The following is a 20,050-nucleotide window of genomic DNA, read 5'->3' as shown; positions in this document are numbered from 1 at the left end:
TTGAAACTGGCGGCAAGCATAACAAAAAGCGGCATATTTTTCTATAGAATATTCAAGCAACTTAAATCATTTAAACCAAAACGCACGAAAAACACGACCATTATTTTGTTTTGGATATTCTTTTAGGATAATTTGCTTTATAGGCTCACCTATTTTTGGCAGATCAGTAACTTGCATGTTAAGACCCTATCCCTGTGCTTTTGAAAAGTTTGTCAAGCTTTTTCCATCGGTAGAGCAGCCAGGCTCAGTACCAATCGGGGAAGTATCATCGCCATCAAGAGTATCAGTGTTTTGTTGAAGTGAGTAATAACAATAGTAGCACGAAGTAGTTGTTTAATCTATTCCTGGTAATATTCATAGTAATGGTTTATATGCTGCAAGAAAGTATTGTGTTGGTGGGTCTTTATTATCAACAAAATAAGTCTGCTAGAGCAGCAGCAGGTGCTTTTAATGGTGATTATCTGGATAAAAGAGTAAATCATCCTTATGTCATGGATCTGATAAGGATGTTTCAAGAAAAAGGGTCACTACGAAACAGAAAAAAGTATAGCATGCAGTAAGATTGAAGTGGTAAAAATTGCAATTAATTAATTAAAAATTACAACTAATAAACCAAAAAAAAAACCATTGAAGCTTGGCTAACAAAGTTTAAACACTAAGTTAATTATAAAATTGACTATATGAGATTGTGCCTTTTAGGGGTAAAAATAATGTTTTGATTTTTCAATATTATAATATAAAACTTTCATATGCATCTATTTTTCTTTTTTTTTTGGTTTTAATTCAAGACAAAAGCACTTGAACAAGTCGCCGTTGCTAGAGAAACTTAGTCCATAGCGAACGATAATTCTCAACTAAACTTATTTGTAAAAAATTTATCGCTAGTTTCTTGAAGTTGCTCCATATTGTTTAATATTATTGTTGTAGAACATTTTTGCAAATTGCAGCTTGTTGCCCTTGCCGTGAATTGCTTTTTATTTTACTATCAGACTATTCTATTAAGACTTGTATCCTTGAAGACCTTCAGATTTTATCAGGGTGGTGTGCTTCCAACAGGCTCGTGTTTAATGTAAGAAAGACGTCTATAATGGGGTTTAAGTGCAATGTTCAGGCTCTGATGTTTGACGAAAATTCCCTCTTGCAGAATAAAGAGTGCTGCAAGTTCCTAGGAATTACCATTGATGGTCGCCTTCGGTTTGAAGATCATATTTTACATTTAGCTGGGAAATTATCTTCTGGATGTTTTGCGGTAAGAATGGCAAAACAAGAGCTGGGAGGGGTGGTTGCACCTTCAGTGTACTTTTCACTTATTGAATCTCATATTCGGTATGGCTTGCTTTTTTGGGGTTTAACCAATAAGGGGCTACTTAACATTGTCTTTGTTGTTCAAAAAAAAGCAGTTAGATACCTGTGTTCTGCTAAGTTAAGAGATTCTTGCAAACCCTTCTTAATTTCTGAAAATATCCTAACTCTTTATCTTAGAAACAGCTGCTCTTATTTACAAAATTCCCAAACTACCCTCTGACACTGGCCATTTGACTCGTCGTGTAAATGATGTTCCCCTACCTATTCCTACGTCTTCCCTTACGAAAAACTCATTAATTTACATAAGTAAAAAAATTTACAATCATGTTCCTCTATGTGTTAGATATATATCGGATGTCAAGAAATTTAAAAGAGAGCATATTATAACCTGGATGACTTTTTTAATGATAGGTTTTAACCTTGGACATGTTGGAAAGTTTTTTTTTTCCTTTTTTCTTCTCTGGTTTTGTCGACAAGTTTACCTTTATTTAGTAATTGATTGTTTTATTTAGTTATCTTTAATTCAAGTATGTTCAAAAAGTTTTGTCTCTTGTGTTTAATTTTGTTCATTGTTTTGTCAATTTTTGAAATTGTATTTTTGTTTTGTTTTTTTTTAGCTTGTAGGATGTTTGTACACAAGATTATTCTTACGTAATATAGCACATTTTCTTTCAAGTACAATTGACTAGTATTGCTCATAAGTGAGCAACTTTTGTGGACGTGTAGGCGCACCTTTACGCATGCGGCTGAACATTTTTCGGGCGTCTATGCGCAACGGCCGTTAAAAATCGCTTTACCTAAGACCACCTTTAGATCATATGATCAGAAGTTTATTTTTGTTTTTATTTGAACTAATGTTTATTTTAAATTTTTTGATGTTTAAGTTATTTGAATCATTTTAATTTTTTTATAATAGAATTTATTTTTTGGTTATTAAGCTTGTTGAGTTGAACGTGTTAAAATAAGTTTAAGAGTTCTTTATAGATCGGATATAATTATTTTAATTACCTCCTAATTACACTATAATATAATCATTGGCTAACCATAAAGAGTCCCTACTACATAATGGAACTTGACAGTGAGAATCTAAATCCAAACACAGAACTTCGTAAACTACATTTGAGCCACCTAAACGAACTAGTGACCATTTTAGAGTCGGGAGAGTCGTGGAAAAAACTTATGGCAATAATACCAAAGAAACTGAGCGAGGATGGGTATGAAAGTAATATTACTTTGCATAATAAGGCAAAGTTTACCACATCAGATTTTACCACAATCCTTGAAACCTCTGAAAGGTACCACAAAAAGCCTACAGAAATTCTTTTTCAAGAATGGGGTACAATGGGTCCAAGACCTAGGGTTAACTTGGGACACCTTAAGTACCTGCTGGTTAAAGCTGAGCTGCTTGCAGCTGCCAATTATTTAGCAATGCTACTGAGGGAAGCCCCACCTGAAAGGCCGGCAGTTGGACCGGGAGCGGCAATCACTATACCTATAGAATTTGAGACTGAAAATGTAATTACCAATATGGTAGATAATCCAGATCATAATGAAGATGTAGAAGTGGAGAGACAGTTGGATGAAATTGGGTATGTGCAACAGGCAGTGGAGCAAATCAGGAGGAGAAGTCAAGAAATTCATCAACATCAAATTGAAGTAAGTAATGAAATGACCATTAATTTGGATTTATTTTCAAGCCTACAGTATCTTAAAATGAAGTGTGATATTTAGTATATATTTAGGTATATGTATATTGTGTGAAGAAAGCTAATGAACAAGTTGTTTATGGGTATCTCACAGATATACTATATATCATCATCACTATATACATCTAGTATTAATGTTGGTATTGAATCGAGCCAGACTATTAACAACTCTCTAAATTGCTCTTATAATTTTTCGGAAGATGAAATTGTCACCGCCTCTAATAAACTAAAAAGTAAGTTGACCTCCGGTACCGATGGAATACCAAGTCTTGTCGTTAAAGATTGTATTCGCGCTTTATCAGGGCCTATTGCCCACATATTTGAAAGAAAGAAAGAAAGAAAATGTGCTATATTATGTAAGACAACAAAATCTTGTGTACAAGCATCCTGAAAACTAAAAAATTCCAAATTCACTTTAAATTTCAAATTTCAAACAAACATAACATCTAAAACACTTTACCATAAAATTTACACACATTACCAAAATTAATCATAACAAAACAGATTGAGAAAAAAAAAGCATATTTTTGATAAATTTCATTAAAAAATAAGTAAAGCTGTCAATAAAACAGAATTTAGAAGAAGTAAATTAAATTATTTAACAGGAAACAAAACTAAAACACTAAAATGATGTCAGAGCACAGGTTAAAAGGTATCATTAAAAAAATCGTCAAGGCTATAATATGCCCTTGATAATAAAAGTGATTTCAATTCCTTTTTGAATCTCTTAACTTCTAAAATTTGTCTGATACATAGAGGAACATGGTTGTAAATTTTTTTGATAAGGTATATAAGTGAGTTCTTGGTGAGGGAGGATGTAGGGATTGGTAAGGGAAAATCGTTAACCCGGCGAGTCATATGACCAGTGTTAGAGGGAGGTTTAGGACATTTATGAATAAGAGTAGCTGTTTCTAAGATAAAAAGAGAAAAAAGAGTTAGGATTTTTTGAGATATAAAGAGAGGTTTACAAGAATCTCTTAACCCAGCGGAACATAGGTATCTAACTGCCTTTTTATGAATCACAAAAATTATTTTTAATAATCCCTTGTTGCTTAAACCCCAAAAAGGCAAGCCATAACGAAGGTGGGACTCAATAAGAGAAAAGTACACTGAACATGCAACTACCCCTCCCAGCTCATGCTCCGCCATTCTTACTGCAAAGCATCCAGAGGATAATTTTGATGCAAGATTTAGGATATGATCTTCGAAGCGAAGGCGACCATCAATGGTAATACCAAGGAACTTACAGCTTTCTTTGTTTTGCAAGGGGGAGTTTTCACTAAACATAAGGCCGTGAACGTCACACTTAAATCCCATAATAAAGGTTTTGCCCACATTAAATACAAGCCTGTTTGCAGCACACCACTCCGATAAAATCTTAAGATCTTTAAAAACCTGGGCTCTAACATTATCAGAATCTCTATGATTCCATAAAATAGTGGTATCATCAGCAAACTGAACCACTTTGCCCTGCAGTTTTAAACCAAATCATTTACATAGAGCAAAAATAATAGTGGTCCTAACACTGAACCTTGAGGTACTCCAGTTTTAAGGGATCTGGAATCGGATAAACATCCAGATACTGTAACTTTTTGGGTACGATTAGACAGATAGAATTCCAGCCATTGCAATGCCACACCTCTAAAGCCATAATTATTGAGCTTAGACAGCAGTATTCTATGATCTACACAATCAAATGCCTTGGATAAATCGCAAAACACTGCCGCCGCGGACTCTCCAGAATTCAAGGACACATAGACACTCTCCAAAAAGCCGAAAACAGCGTCATGAGTCCCTTTTCCCGTTTGAAATCCAAACTGATTTGCAGATAAAATGCAATTATGTTGCAAAAAAGATAAAATTCTGATTTTTGCAAGTTTTTCAACTATCTTGGAGAGGGTAGATAATATAGAAATTGGACGGACATTACAAGGCTCACTCACATCTCCACCCTTATAAAGAGGGATAACCACTGCCTCCTTCAAACATGCTGGAAAGATGCCATTATGAAAGGAATTGTTTATGGCAGAAGCTAAGGCATTCAATGCTGAGTCAGGCAAAAGGAGTAGTAATTTTGATGATATTCCATCAGCTCCAGCTGATTTATGGTTTTTTAAGCATTTAATCTTATCTTGTCTTCAACAGTATTTCCCGATAAATGGAAGACTGCAAGAATATCCCCGATACTCAAAAAGGGACCGAAGAACGACAGTCAAAATTACAGAGCTATATCGATCTTATGTAATTGCTCCAAACTTTTTGAAATAGTTCCTTATAATAGAATATATGCCCACGTCAAATTAGACATAGCACCTAATCAATTTGGTTTCATCAAAAATCGCTCCTGTACAGTAAACCTGGCTTGCCTAATTGAGTATCTGTGTCAGCATTTGGATAATAGAGGTCAGGTTGATGTAATATACCTTGTTTTCTGCAAAGCTTTTGACCAAATTGACCACTTTGTACTTCTTCATAAGCTAAAATTTTTTGGTTTTTCTACGGATTTAGTTGCTTTGATAAAATCTTACTTACGAGGTCGTATACAGTTTGTTGAATATGAAGGCTTTAAGTCTCCTATATATGAAGTGTGCTCGGGAGTTCCGCAAGGATCTAACTTGGGCCCGCTTCTCTTTTTATTATTTATAAACGATCTTGCCAATTTACTGTCTTGTCAGAGTTTACTGTTTGCGGATGATATAAAATTGTTCACAAAAATAGATACTGAAGACGATTGCGAATTCCTTCAGGTAAATCTTAACAAAGTAGAGAATTGGTGCAATGTCAATAGACTATATTTAAATGTTAATAAATGCTCTATTCCCTCATTTTCTAGAAAACTGTTGCCAATCAATTTTGACTATAGAGCAAATAATGTTCTGTTGGCCAGAGTGGATGAGGCGTTTGATCTGGGAATTACTTATGATGCAAAATTAAGTTTCGCTAAGCATATGGCAAAAATAGTTTCTAACTTTGCCAAATTGTTGGGTTTTGTTTATCGAAACTGTCGGCACTTTGAAAATATTAATACTTTAAAACTACTTTTTTTCACTTACATACGCTCAAAAATAGAATACGGATCTCTAAGTTGGTACCCAATTTATAGCTACCTGATAGATGATATTGAGCGCATTCAGCTCAAGTTTATCTCTGGTTTAGAGAGGAAGGTGTCTTTCCAGCCAGAGGTTTGGATAATCAATTATACTTAAATAAATTTAATATTATATTCATAGCAAAAAGAAGAGAAATTCTTTCCATAAAATTCTTATATAACCTTATTCATAACAAGATTGACTGTCCCACCCTTTTGGCTGGATTAAATTTTCGGGTACCAAGAATAAACTCTAGGCATTTTAGATTATTTTATGTAAATCCCGCTAGGACTAATATTTTGTTTAAATCCCCTATTAATATAATGTGTCAGAATTATATTAATAATAATTTACATGAACGGTTCGATATTTTTGTCGACAGTTTAATGTCCATTATAGAAGGTATTAAGTAAATAGGTGATGCAGAGTCTTTCTAGTATGCATATAGATAGTCTGTTTAAGTGCATAGAATGTTAAGCATTTTGATTTCATTTTTCATTTTTATACTCATTTTGGTAAATTTTTCTTTTTTTTTTCCTTATATTCTTTCCTGTAATTGGGTAACAAACCTGTTGGAAATAAATGTCTCTTTTTTTTTATCATTCTATGATTATGAGAAATAGAAGGACTTGCATACTAAATACAAAATTAATCCAATTAAAAATGCTGCTATATTCATATATAAATCCTGAAATACAATCAGTATTATTAAAATTTCTTGCATCTCATACAATTTCAAGATACTAAGCGTAAAATATATATGTAAAACATGTACTACATAATGCATTACGATAAAATAAGATACATTCAAACAACCAGTGCCGCACCCTTATTATAATTAATACTATAAAGCCACTAGCATTTGAGTATTTATCGAAATTATTAAAAGCTTTTTTTAGTACATCCTTTTTTAAACAATTGTAAAATGGTTTTTCATTCATCTTATCACTTGATTAGGCAAATTAATAAAGAATTTTGGTCCAAAATGGTTTACATTTATACATGACCTATTTAGTCTTAGGTGGTTTGGATTTTTTATGTCATTTTTAAGCCAAGTATTATGGTCATGACTTTACATTTGACACCATATTAGTTTTTTTTAGAATGTATCTAAAACTATTGGATACCTTGAATATATTGTATTTGTATTAACAAAGTGAAATATTTAAGCAACAACACTATATACCTGATAGCCAAGTCGACATCTCATCCACGAGACTCTTTACATTTTATGGTATATATAATTTATTTAACTTCTATGCAAATCAGTGGTAGATATAAAGATTCTTTAATATTCATATTCGATAGGTATTTCCTGTAATCATCAGCCCTATTTAAAACCTCATTAGAAAGCTGCTAGTGAGAAACAAAATTTATTTAATTTATTGCTTGACATTTTAGACTCAGGGTTTACCAAGAATTTGCTTATGTTTGTTTTCTGGCCAGAATTATTGAGTAAATAATTCTTATTCTCTATATTTCTTTCTCCTTGTTGTGATTAAACAATATTACATATATTTTTTAGTAGACTTAAAAATATGGGTCAAAAAAGAAAGTTTCTACATTTGCCTGTACTACATGGGGCAAATTAGTGGTACCTAAACAGTAGGTAATTTTTTTATCTTGAAAATTAAAAAAAAAAACTTATTCTATTGAAACAAAATAATAAATGTGATTTAAAGTTTAATTAAAATAAAAAAAAATTAACTGTGTTCTGACTGGTCTAACACCTACAACAGATTTGTATAAGCAGCATCCCACATTATAATGCAATAGTTTAGAGCTGATTCTATTAGTGCCTATTAAACATTTGGTGAAAGCACACACAAAATTGAAGATATTATTTTTGGATTTACACCTGGTATTTTTGTTGCAATAACAATCATTATGCTTGGATAACACATTTTTGGGATGAAAAAATTCAGTGAAATGTGGTTTGCAACATTTATTGCTTATACTTTATATCAGAACTTTTTCTATTAATTTTCCAATAATTCTTGACTTGTTAAAAAGTGACAATAATTGTTAAAATACATAATACTCTTTTCCTATTGTATATCACTTATACAGTGAAAGCTCCCATAAGCGGACACTCACGGTTCCGTAACTTTTGTCCGCTTATGGGAGGTGTCCGTTTAAAAGAGAGTATGTGAGTATAAAGTATAAATAACGGGGTATATAATCATGAGGAAATGAGGTAATACATAATCATGAGGAAAATGAAACAGAAACTCGGCACATTTTTAAAGTATGTATTTATGCTATATATATTTATATGTATGTACACGCATGCAAAAAAATAAATGCTTCAATACATGGTACGAGAATTAAAAAAAAGACATTATTCTTTAGCTTTTTGAAAAAAGTTTAAAATGTTTGTCTGACGAAATTTCACCATCTTTTGCTGAAGGAGACAATTTTCGTAATAACTTTCTAAATTTTTTAAATGTTGAAATGCAGTGAAATCATCTTTAGCAAATTTTTTCAATATAGAAATATGATTTAGAGCTTCCCCATATGAATTTATAGTTTTTGAACTTAGTGAGTGAGTCCACCAGTTCCACTTCTTCTTCTGAGTCGTTTGGACTACCATATTCAAGTTGGCCTGGGCTTTCTACATTCAAATTAGAAAAGTTGTCAATGGCATTTTCTTCTGTTATTTTATTTTCTTTTGTTTTTCTTTCTGTTATGTTATTGTCTAAGGCCAGGAAATCATCTACTTTCTGGGGGTCTGCTACTAAATGTTTGGCATGTCGCAGTAACTGAGCAAGTGTCGCCAAGTGCAGATCATCTTCAGCATCGCAATAATTTTGCTCGACAAATTCTGAGCTACATCCACTTTTTCTGAATCCAGCTTTGCCAAAACAGTTCTTAATTGTAGAATTTACTTTATCCCATGCTGTTTTTATAAAATACAAAGCCTCTAACACATTAATAGACTTTGTAAGCTCAGATAAGCTTTGGACATCGTCAATTTTTGTTAAAATATGTTTTAAAATCAAATGCCGATAATCAAATTTAGTTCTGTATAATACTTTGATCCAAGTGCTGACAAACTGAAGTTGTGTTTGGCGGTAAAAATATAATTTTCACATTTTTCAATTTCAGATCACGAGGATGAGAGCATGCATTGTCTAAAAATAAAAGAACTTGCCTTTTTTGGATTCCCATTTTCCGGTCGACTTCCAGTAACCACTCAGACATGATTTCTCGGGTCATCCATGCCTTTTTGTTGGATTTCCAAGTCGCTGGTAGATCCTTAATAGCAACGTTTTTTAAAGCACGGGGACGAGCCGCTTTCCCGATCACAATCAAATCGCATTTTTCACCGGCCATATTTGCACAGAATAAAATGGTTAGTCTATCTTTAGACAACTTTCCACCTACACATGTTTCTCCTTTAAGGGATAGAGTTTTGTCGGGGAATGCGCGAAAAAAAGTCCACTTTCATCTGCGTTGTACAAGTCTTCTGATTTGTAGCCAAGCAACATGGACGGAAGTTTCTCCAAAAATTGTGACACATTAACTTGATTTACTGCAGCAGCTTCGCCAGATATGCATTTGAAACTCATACTATGTCTCTTGCGCCACTTTTGCAGCCACCCGTCGGACGCACTGAAATTATTATAGCCCAAAGTAATGGCGATTTCTTTAGCTTTCATTTTCACTAACAGCCCTGAGATTGGAATATTCTGACTTCTAGCTTTCACAAACCACTCAAAACATGTTTTGTCTATAGCAAAACCTTCCTTTTTTAAAAAATCCTTCTTTTGATTTATATTAGTTCCTGATTGCCATTTACTCCTGATATCTTCCTTATTTTTGCCAATTTCAGCTGCTTGCGTTTTCCCAATATTAAACCTCTTTGCCAAATGACGAACTGAAACACTTTCTCTGTCTAATACGTCAACAACTTCCATCTTTTCCTTTAACGAGAGCATCCTTTTTTTTGGTGCCATTTTACAGTTACAATAATAAAATATCTCAATCAACTACGAATTTGCTGGAACTGAAGATAAACCACAAGATTACATACTGGCTAGCCAACGAAATATGTGCACTGCAATAAGCGGAACTAAAAATCGTCCGGGTATTAGAGTTTCATGTCCGCTTATGGGAGATTTTTTGATCACATACAGAAAAATCTAGTGTCCGCGTCCGCTTATCGGAATGCATTTAACATTAAAAATGATATGCTGAAATTCGAATCCAGGAACTTTGTCCGGTTGAAAGAGATGTCCGCTTATAGGAGCTGCCCGCAAGGAGAGCTTTCACTGTATTTTAAAATAAGGGTTGAACCAAATAGATCAGTTTTTTTTTTTAATCAAGGACAAAATTTATTTTTTTCGTTGTACAGACATTGTATTTCGAATTTGTAATTAAAAACAATGAATATTATTTTGTTCATTTCATTGAGTCAATTATTTTTTTTAATACATACACAACCCCATATTTTTCATTCACATATATATTATATACTTACTTGTAAGTCTTTATAAAATGCAGATATTACCCAAGAAATTATCTGGCCACTTATTTTGATTCCTATATACCAGACTACATTTTTTGCCAATAATCGTGTTTATTTTTCTTTATGTATAAAATGAATATTTAAATAAATTGCACATATATTTAAAGTTCAACAATTCATTTGTTAGGCAACATCATATGCACACATAATTTACTTACTTCATTAATACAGTTTTAACTACTCGCTTCCATTACCTTTTTAATGATGTAACTGCATTAAATTTACAATAAGTACTTCTGTTTACTTCTTATAAAATCATTATGAGAAAAGACTTAAACATATTAGCAAAATGACAAATAAGCTGGTTTGAGCAGGATAAAAAGTTGGTTTTTCAGTCTCAGTTTGTTACCAATGTTTTATTATGGAAAATTATATACCTAAGGATTTGTAAAATAAGCAGTCACAGTTTTGCAATAAACACCAGAAACATTTTATTAAATTCCTCGAACTATTTATTTACTCTTTGCTGTCTCTTTGCCATTGATCCAAGATTTTACTTATTTTTATATCTTTCTATATTGCTAAGTGTTCAAGTTTCTCGAAAAATTATTATTTTTTATATTTAAATTTTTTATTTTTTTTTATTTTATTTTATTTATTTATACACGGGATCAACCCCATTACAAAAAAATATATATATTTCTGAAAAAGAAATAAAAGCTATACTACCTAACCACTAATTACTAATTAACAATAATTATCAGACTTAATCTTAATACCAAGGATAATTAAACCGTTTTACAAGTAGTAACAATATTCTCTCAAAATCAGAACAATTAACAATGCAAAATTAGGTAAGAAAAACAAAATATATTATTATCAATGACAATGATCAAATGTATTTCAAATCATTAATCATGGAGCAAAATTAATTCAAAAAACAAAATTTTACAAACTCTTAATAAGACTCCTAAAATGCAATAAGGAAATTCCTAAAACTTCAATTCCAGTAGAGTTTACCAGCCTCAAGGTCCTTTCGACAGGCGAGTGCATAGCATAGTTGGTACGATGATAAGGCAAAGCAAACAATCGATTTGCCCTCAGATTACGGTATGGAATATTAAATGAAATCCTATTAAGTAGTTCGGGACAAATCACAAGGCAATTCAAAAGTTTATAAATAAACACCAAATCATTCTCAGTGCGTCTCTTAAGTAAACTCCGCATATTCAGCAAGTTCATTGCTTCATCATAACAATGGTCATTAGGAACTGGAATGCGAAGTTTATAAAGGCAGAATCGTAGAAATTTATTTTGAACCCTCTCCAGTGCCATACAATTATTCATGTACAGAGGAGACCAAATTATTGATCCATACTCCAACAAAGAGACAACAAGTGATATGTACAACCTTTTGCAAGTTTCAACCGACAGATCCTTACAATTGCGCAGGACAAAACCAAGGACCTTAGATGCTTTAGTTATAATAGTATTTACATGGGTATTAAAATTCAATTGTTCATCAAAAAAGATACCAAGGTCCTTTACTACTTCAGTGTACCTAAGATTAACATTATCAATAGTATAGGAGGAAGTTACCCGTTTGTTTCTTTTGTAGAAACTAATGTAACTGCATTTACCCACATTCAGAGCCAAACTGTTACCAACACACCATTCACACAATCTATTCAGATCATCTTGCAAGAGAACCATGTCTTGTTCTGAACTGATCACCTTATAAAACTTTAAATCATCGGCAAATAACAAAAAATTACTATTTTTAAAGCAAACCAAAATATCATTAATGAAAATATTGAACAACAGGGGAGAACAATGACCACCCTGTGGAACCCCAGAGGTCACACTGATAAGATGCGACCTAGCATCCCCAATTTGTACCTGCTGAAATCTGTCAGAAAGAAAACTCGCAAACCAGGCCACCAAACAATCTGAAAAACCAAAAAGTCTCAATTTTTCTAATAATAAGCTATGGTTGACACTGTCAAATGCCTTGGAAAAGTCTGTATATATTACATCCACCTGTTCACCCCTCTCCAAAGCACTTAACAGAGCACCCTGATACAGCAACAAGTTTGTAATAGCAGACTTGCCACGACTGAAGCCATGCTGTTCATTTAACAGAAGTTCTTTGCAATAAAAATTAATTTGGTCATAAATAAGACTGTCTAGAAGTTTTGGGATGGCAGACTGTATACACACACTCCTGTAATTGATCATTTCATTAGCAGCACCACATTTAAATATAGGCGTAATAAAACTGAGTTTCCACTCGGATGGAAAAACTGTCAAGTCTAAAGACCTACTGAATAAAATAAAGAGGGGATAAGAGAGGGCACATACACATTTTCTCAAAAAATAATTGGGTATACCATCAGGGCCAGCACTAAGTTTAAGGGGTAATCGAAAGATCTTATCAAAAATTAATCCAATAGATAATTTAGGATTTGGAATAGTCATGTTTACACCAGCCTGCCGAGAAGGTAAGACATTATTATCTCCATTATAGACAGTAGAAAAAAACCTGGCAAACCCCTCTGCAATTTGTTCACAACCTGCAAACTCCCCATCATTATAGGTCATCAAATCAGGAAGCCTATTCGTTGCTCTCCTGTTATTAAACTTATACCAAAAACTTTTGGGGTTTGTATAAAGTAACTGGTCCAAATTTGAAATAAAGTTCTGGTAACAAGTCTCCGTTAGAGTTTTGCACCTAGCTCTAAGATCTGAAAAGACTTCGTAGTCTGCAACAGTATGACTAGACTGATATTTTTTATGTGAAATTTTCTTTTGCTGGATCAAGTACTTTAACTCCCCTGAAAACCAACTGGGAAAAGACGAGGTTTTGAATCTCTTAAGAGGCACAAACAAAGCTATAGCCATATTCAATATATGATAGAACTCTGAAACCGCATCATCAATATTAATTACATTCAAAACATGGTCCCAATCAACTCCACACAAATAACTATTAACACCCAAATAATTTGCATTTCTAAAGTCATAGAAGAACTGTACAAAATTTAAAGTTTTTTCTTTACCATTGTTAAAAGTTAATTCAAAATGAAGGCCCATGATAGACAGATTTATCAAAAACACAGTCAACAGCTTCACTCACCACTAGATCATTCCTATTTGTAAAAGTGAGATCAAGAAAGGCATTTCTATCATTTGGCACAAAATTCCTTTGAAAAAAGTTAAGGTAAGAATAAAACTCCCCAAGTATTAATCCACATGAGTTAGGTGGGCATCTAACAACAGTTCCAAACTCATCATTTTCCCAAAGAGCATCCGGAACATTAAAATCACCAAAAATAATAAAGTCAGAGTTTGAAAATTGTTGCCTGATAATATCAACTGACTGACAATGTCCTTCATAAGAATCCGTATTGGACCCAGGTGGGATATACACCCCTCCAATTACAAAACTACTCCCGCCCACATTACAAGCTAAAAACAACTGCTCAACTGAATTGTACTGTAATCTAAGTTTTTTGGCATTTATAAAGTCTCTAATGTAAATTAATACACCTCCACCTCTGCGCTTATTGCTTGTAAGAGACGATCTATCACAGCGAAACAGATTGAAAGATTTCACAGACAATTCAGCATCCGAAAAATCATCAGAGAGCCAACTCTCAACAAATATTAAGATATCATAGTTAGAACATATAATATTATTATGTAATTCCTGAAGTTTAGTACGTAAGCCACCTACATTAAAACAAAAAACTTGTAATGGGGCTACTTCAAGTTTTTTCGATGATTCTGAGCATGTCTGTTAGTTGTGATATAAGGCATATTGTTTCTGTATCTGATTGTTAAGTTTTCTTCGCCATCGCTTTTGCGCTTGTTAAGCTCATCAAAAATCTTAGCCGAGCACTTTCGTTGTAGGGGGGTAAGGTCACTTTTAACTTTGAATGCATGCCCAGAAGATATGTTCGCAGCCTTCAAGACATCCTTAGCGATCTTGTTATTGGAGAATATTACCTTTAGTGGACGGGTCCTGTTATCCACTTGTTTCCCCAGTCGAACAACTTTAATAATGTCCCCAGCTGCTCCCTCTTCTTTGATCGATACCAACATCTCCGCCACTTTCCTTTTGTCTTCCTCAATCCTGTCACGAATCATGTTTGAATTTGATTCACACACAATTTTAATGTTAATATATTTTTTTATTGTTGTAAAATGTTGTCTTTTTGTGTATGTAATGTTAATTAAACTGCAACTTGTTCATTGCTATATTATGACTTCTTAGAAATATCGCAATTAATTTCTGAAAAATTACTTAATAAGTACCTAATTCTTTGTAATATTTCGATTATTATGCATAAAGATACCCAATTTATAAACGCTTTAAAATCTAGTACCTACTAAATTCTGTAATGTTCCAACTTAGAGCACTTAACCAGGAATTAATTTTCCAGCATTTGGTTATTTCTAGCATATAGGATTACAGACTAACTATACATAAACCAAAGAAAACTATATATTTACAGTTCTATTAAATATTGATTTTAAATGTTATATTATTATTATGTCCATGTTATTATGCAAGTAAAGAGCAGAATTATTTTTTATATACAATAAGTTTAATTTTTGCATAAAATTACACTTTTCTTTAAAGAGGGCTGCTACTGATGAAACACTTTTTTCCCCAATTTTTTAGCCTGTTGTTCCAGACATTGTAATAACAGAGGACCAACCTGCTCCACAGCCAATACAGATCCCAATGGTAATTCAAAGACCAAGAGCATCCACCCCACCCTCTAACAGATCTAAAAGGTCACCAAATCCTGTTGATATAATTGACACCAATCCTCAAGAGGACTACGACGACTTTTCTACCACCAGCGGCAATATACCTAATTTAGATTATCTAATTCAACAGCATGTCCACCCCATTTCCCCACCCACTTCAGGAGAACCTTCTCGGGAAGAAAGTAGTTCTAGTAACACTGAAGTTGGAAGTAATTCAGATAGTGCAAACTTCTCTATGCCCTCCGGAGACAACATACCTGCCTTGCATATTATTGATAATGTCCTGCAAAGGGCTGCTCAAGAACGGAAAGAAAACCAAACTGTATCAAATAACAGAAATTTGCCTTCAGGCGAAATGATGTTTAATTCAATGTATAATTCAGAATCGTATGTGCAAGACGTAAGTGAACCGGTAATTCCGTTGTTTTTGCAGGAACAGAAAGAATCAACAGAATTAAATGATAGTGAAAAAATGGTAAATAATTCTATGTACAACTCAATGTTAGGCACTGCAAATTACTCAGTCACAGTACAAAGTGATATGGTCCCTTTAGTAGTACAGCAATATCACAATAATCTTGGATCAAAACAGGTTAACAACACCCAATCAAAAATTTCTTCAGAAGAAGTCAAAAGTAATTCCTTGTATATTTCAACAACAGATATGCAAGCAAGTGAGAACTTAAAACCTCAAGAAGAATATTCTTCAAATATAAGTGAATACTCGGTACCTTTAGTGGTGCAAAACTATTTTGAATCAGACGTTAAGAGTGATTCCCACGTGGCAATAGATTGTACAGATTTGGCAAATATTTCAATTAACTCTTCTCTACCCCACTACAACTATGAAGTTCTTAAAAATGCCACAAACGGTTTTTCCAGGCAACCCGAAGTGTATCTGGGTAGCGGGGGCTTTGGATCAGTTTACCTCGCAAAGGGTCTGTCAAATCAACCTTTGGCAGTAAAAAAATTGAATATAATGTTATCGACAAACCTTAACCTTCGGCGGGAATTTAAAAGGGAAGTTGAAAATATGCATAGGTATGACCATCCAAACTTGGTGTCGTTGCTGGGATATTCATGTGATACCGAAAATTACTGTTTAGTGTTCGAATTCGTAAGTGGTGGGTCACTTTTTGATGTATTAAGAAATAAACCGGAGAGTTTGCTATGGGTGGAAAGAGTGAAGATTGCACTGGGAACCGCAAGAGGTGTTGCGCATCTTCATACAGCTTTTGATCCGCCTATGGTACACAGAGATGTGAAGTCTACTAACATATTGTTCAGTGCAAATGGGAATGTTAAGGTAAGTTTCAATTATCTAGATTGTAAGCACATTTTTTCTTTGCCAAATCTAGAGGTCACAGTTCTTAATCTTTGTTTTTCTAATATTATCTTCTGGATTGGCGGATATGATCAAAACATACGAGATCTTGTTTTAGTACCAAAGTCTCCGAAGTGCAGTGTAAAAAAAGTCGATTTTGAATTGTTCAATCATTCTTTTGCCTCTATTGGCTGGTCTTGTATCAGTAGCTTTTATGATATATACATGTATTATATTTCTATAACCAAGTTTTATGATTTTTTTATATGAGGGAATTAGCTTTTGTTCCTATTAAGTCATACAAAAATAACAAGTTTTTTAGGCTAACTAAGGAACTTTTTTCATAAAAAAAAATATTGAAAATGGTAGACACTTGTAAATTAGTAAAGTTATTAGAAGTAAACTAACAACAACTATTCAGTTACATACTATACAACAGTCTTATATATTAGAGGTGTGTGGCGTCTGGTCATGCGTAAATGTTGGGAGTCTCAACGTTATGCTGCCTGAATATTCCCCAGCTGCTGTGGCTCTTTCCTTGTTGCCTCTTTGTTGCTTTCCTAATAGTTGTCTTTATTAGCTTGACTGGACCCCCTCTGTTGTAAGACTTTGGTGATGTTTTCTATTCCCCTGTTGAGGTCACATTGTTGCATATTGTCGCTGCCCTCCTGTACAGACTGATGTCCTTTGGAGTCCATTGTTATTCTTTATAAGAACTTTTAAGGAGGGCAATGTCGATTCAATTTCCAACTTGATCATAACCTTTTAATTTATGTACTATCTTTCTAGTGTATTTTCTGATGGGCAATTTCACATTTCTAAATATTATTTATTAAAACTTGTGTAACTGTCTTTGGTTGAAGTGTTTATTGGGATTCTTGAAATACAGTAAGACTACCGCGAGACCTCAAAGCATACCCAGATCTCTGCTTCGTAAATGCGTCTGTACTACTTCTAAGCCATGGGTATCTTATTTCATTTTTCTTTAAAGTCAAGAGGAGTCTGGAGACCATAGCGATAAAGTAATTCCCGACATTTTTTGTATATAATCAATCAAAGCTTGTAGATGTGTTAACAATAATCGCTTATACGTTCAACTGTAACTAACTAAACATGCCATCAGGATTTTCTGCTCTTTGCGGCAAGTTGATGCTGCGTATTTAGACTTCTCGAAAGCATTTGACAGAGTCAACTATTCCCTACTACTGGTCGACTTCAACCTTTGATTTTCGAAGGATTGTTATTTGTTGATTAAGAGATTACTTGCTTGGTCTATTACAATGGATTCGAATTAATAATTTTTTATTTAGTAGGTTTTTTTTGCGTCATCTGGTGTCTGCAAGGTCTCATTTGGGTCATTATTTTTTAATGATTGTAAGTAAATGAGAGTTTTTTGACCACCTCAAATTGTTTTTGTCTATTGAATTCGAATATCAGTGTCAATTATTTCAGGATGAATAATTGCGGAAGTGACAACTTTGACAAGTGTGAATCAGATGGCAAGGTTTTCATAATGCTTATAGAAATCTAAGCTTCATATTAATAACAATAAGGAGACCCAAAATTCCTTTAATTAATAGGCTCACTAACTACAAGCAAGTAATGACCAGTGTTTCTTCTCAAGCTAAGACATAATAAATTAGATCTGTAATTAATTTCTAGAATAATTGATTGTAGTGATCTTCTAAATACGCCGAATTTTCATTTTCAAAATTTGACTAGTCTTAAAAAACTGTTTTATGTAGATTTTTATTGTAGCTCATATGAGCAGCATAATGGTATAAGATTAGAATGCTCTAGAACTTTTTTTGACGAATTTAATTTTTGAATGTTTTAAGAATTCTCTTAATTGTATTATTGATTATAATTGAGTTATAGTAGATTTGATAGTTATCTGTTCCTCAGGAAATTTTTCCTCTTAAAATATTTTGTTTATCATGTTTAGTATAGAACTTTATAGAAATTTTATCTAATCTATCTTATTTTTGCAAGATCATACCAAAAATTATCACTCTTAGGACTTAAGTGACCTTTAAGAGACACGATAGTTAGTTTTTCAGTTTTTTTAGACATAAACTAAAAGGTAGTTTTTTGAGATTAATAGAGTTGGAGTAAATGCTTGTGGTTTTAAATACTATATGCTCTGGGAACTAAAAAGTTACAACCTGAAAAGTCTTAGTTACCATATCTTACATTTCATTTTCTATTTCAGGTTTGCGATTATGGTATATCAAAATTACTTCCCAACGGCGTTACTTTAATCGACGATTCTCCTTGCGGTACCATTGCATACATGCCTACGGAATATACGACAGGAAAAAAAGTGTCTCTCAAAATGGACTCTTTTAGCTTTGGAGTTGTCTTATTAGAACTCCTTACCTCTTTACCTCCGTTAGATTCTGACCGAGATGACGGTGTAGATTTGGTAAGTTAAAATATTCTGCATCTATATATTAATAAAATTTATGAATGGTTTAGGTGAGTTACGCGGAATATAAATGTAAAGAGAGTAATTCAGTAGAGCCCATATTAGACCGAAGTGTGGGAAAATGGGAACATAATGGAATTGATTTCTCAACCGAATTATATAATTTGGTCGTAAAATGTTTAGACGAAAAGGAAAACAGGCCTTTAATGACTGAGATTGTGATCAGTTTGGAAAAACTTGTCGAGTGTTTAAAATAATTGTCGAAATAACGCATGTGTGCCTTATAATGCTTAATAAGTATGATTGGTCTAAGCTTGCTGTTCTAAGTGATATTTTATATTAGGTCCAATTTTTAAAGCATTTTAATAAATATTTTATACATTTATGAATATAATTATTTTTATATGTTCTAGTCTTGTATGTGTTGTAATTTGACGGATATAAATATATCATATTTTTGTTGCATAGTGTTTTATTATTCTATTGTTGATGATTTCTGAAATCTCCGCGTTTCGACCCTTTGTATGAAATGAACAGTATTAGTTAGCTTTAACTGTTTAAACTTTGGTTAAAGTTCGAATTTTTATTTAATAATCACTTAGTCTACTCTCTCTTCTCTGTGGTGGTGGTGACCATCAGTTTTTGATGATCCACACTTAGGTGGATCATCAAAAACCAAAATTTGCAAAGGAGTGTGATTTAACAGGTTAGTAAAACAATTTTATCTTAAAACAACTGTTTATTTAGTTTTGTTGCATAAAATAAGTTTTAAAATTTTCATGTACAAATTTTGCCTCGTCATTTAATCTTCCAACAGCGTTTTATTATGCATTGTTTTGATTGTGGTTTTCAAATGTAACATCTCGTAAATTAAGGTCCATATCAATTATTATGTAAAATACGAATGGCTTTAACCATTTTTTCTAAAAGTGTTACATCTGTAAGAAT

The 20,050-nt window shown here is 33.0% G+C and overlaps 2 protein-coding genes across 2 annotated transcripts; one reads left to right on the top strand and one right to left on the bottom strand.

Annotated features, from left to right (window-relative positions):
• Window positions 1-2,143: 2,143 nt before the first annotated feature.
• On the top strand, window positions 2,144-19,487 carry LOC126746236 (serine/threonine-protein kinase pelle-like). Its single transcript, XM_050454391.1, has 4 exons — window positions 2,144-2,961; window positions 15,259-16,656; window positions 18,887-19,099; window positions 19,153-19,487. The coding sequence occupies exons 1-4, from the start codon at window positions 2,371-2,373 to the stop codon at window positions 19,357-19,359; spliced, it is 2,409 nt and encodes an 802-aa protein (XP_050310348.1). The 5' UTR covers window positions 2,144-2,370; the 3' UTR covers window positions 19,360-19,487.
• LOC126746237 (tigger transposable element-derived protein 6-like) lies at window positions 9,257-10,041 on the bottom strand. Its single transcript, XM_050454392.1, has one exon. It carries the CDS (start codon window positions 10,039-10,041, stop codon window positions 9,484-9,486), a length of 558 nt encoding a protein of 185 aa, XP_050310349.1. The 3' UTR covers window positions 9,257-9,483.
• Window positions 19,488-20,050: the final 563 nt, after the last annotated feature.

This window comes from Anthonomus grandis, chromosome 17, assembly GCF_022605725.1.
Source record: "Anthonomus grandis grandis chromosome 17, icAntGran1.3, whole genome shotgun sequence".
Classification (NCBI taxonomy): domain Eukaryota; kingdom Metazoa; phylum Arthropoda; class Insecta; order Coleoptera; family Curculionidae; genus Anthonomus; species Anthonomus grandis.
The sequence above is the reverse complement of the archived record's forward strand: the minus strand, read 5'-3'. Positions and strand labels throughout refer to the sequence as shown.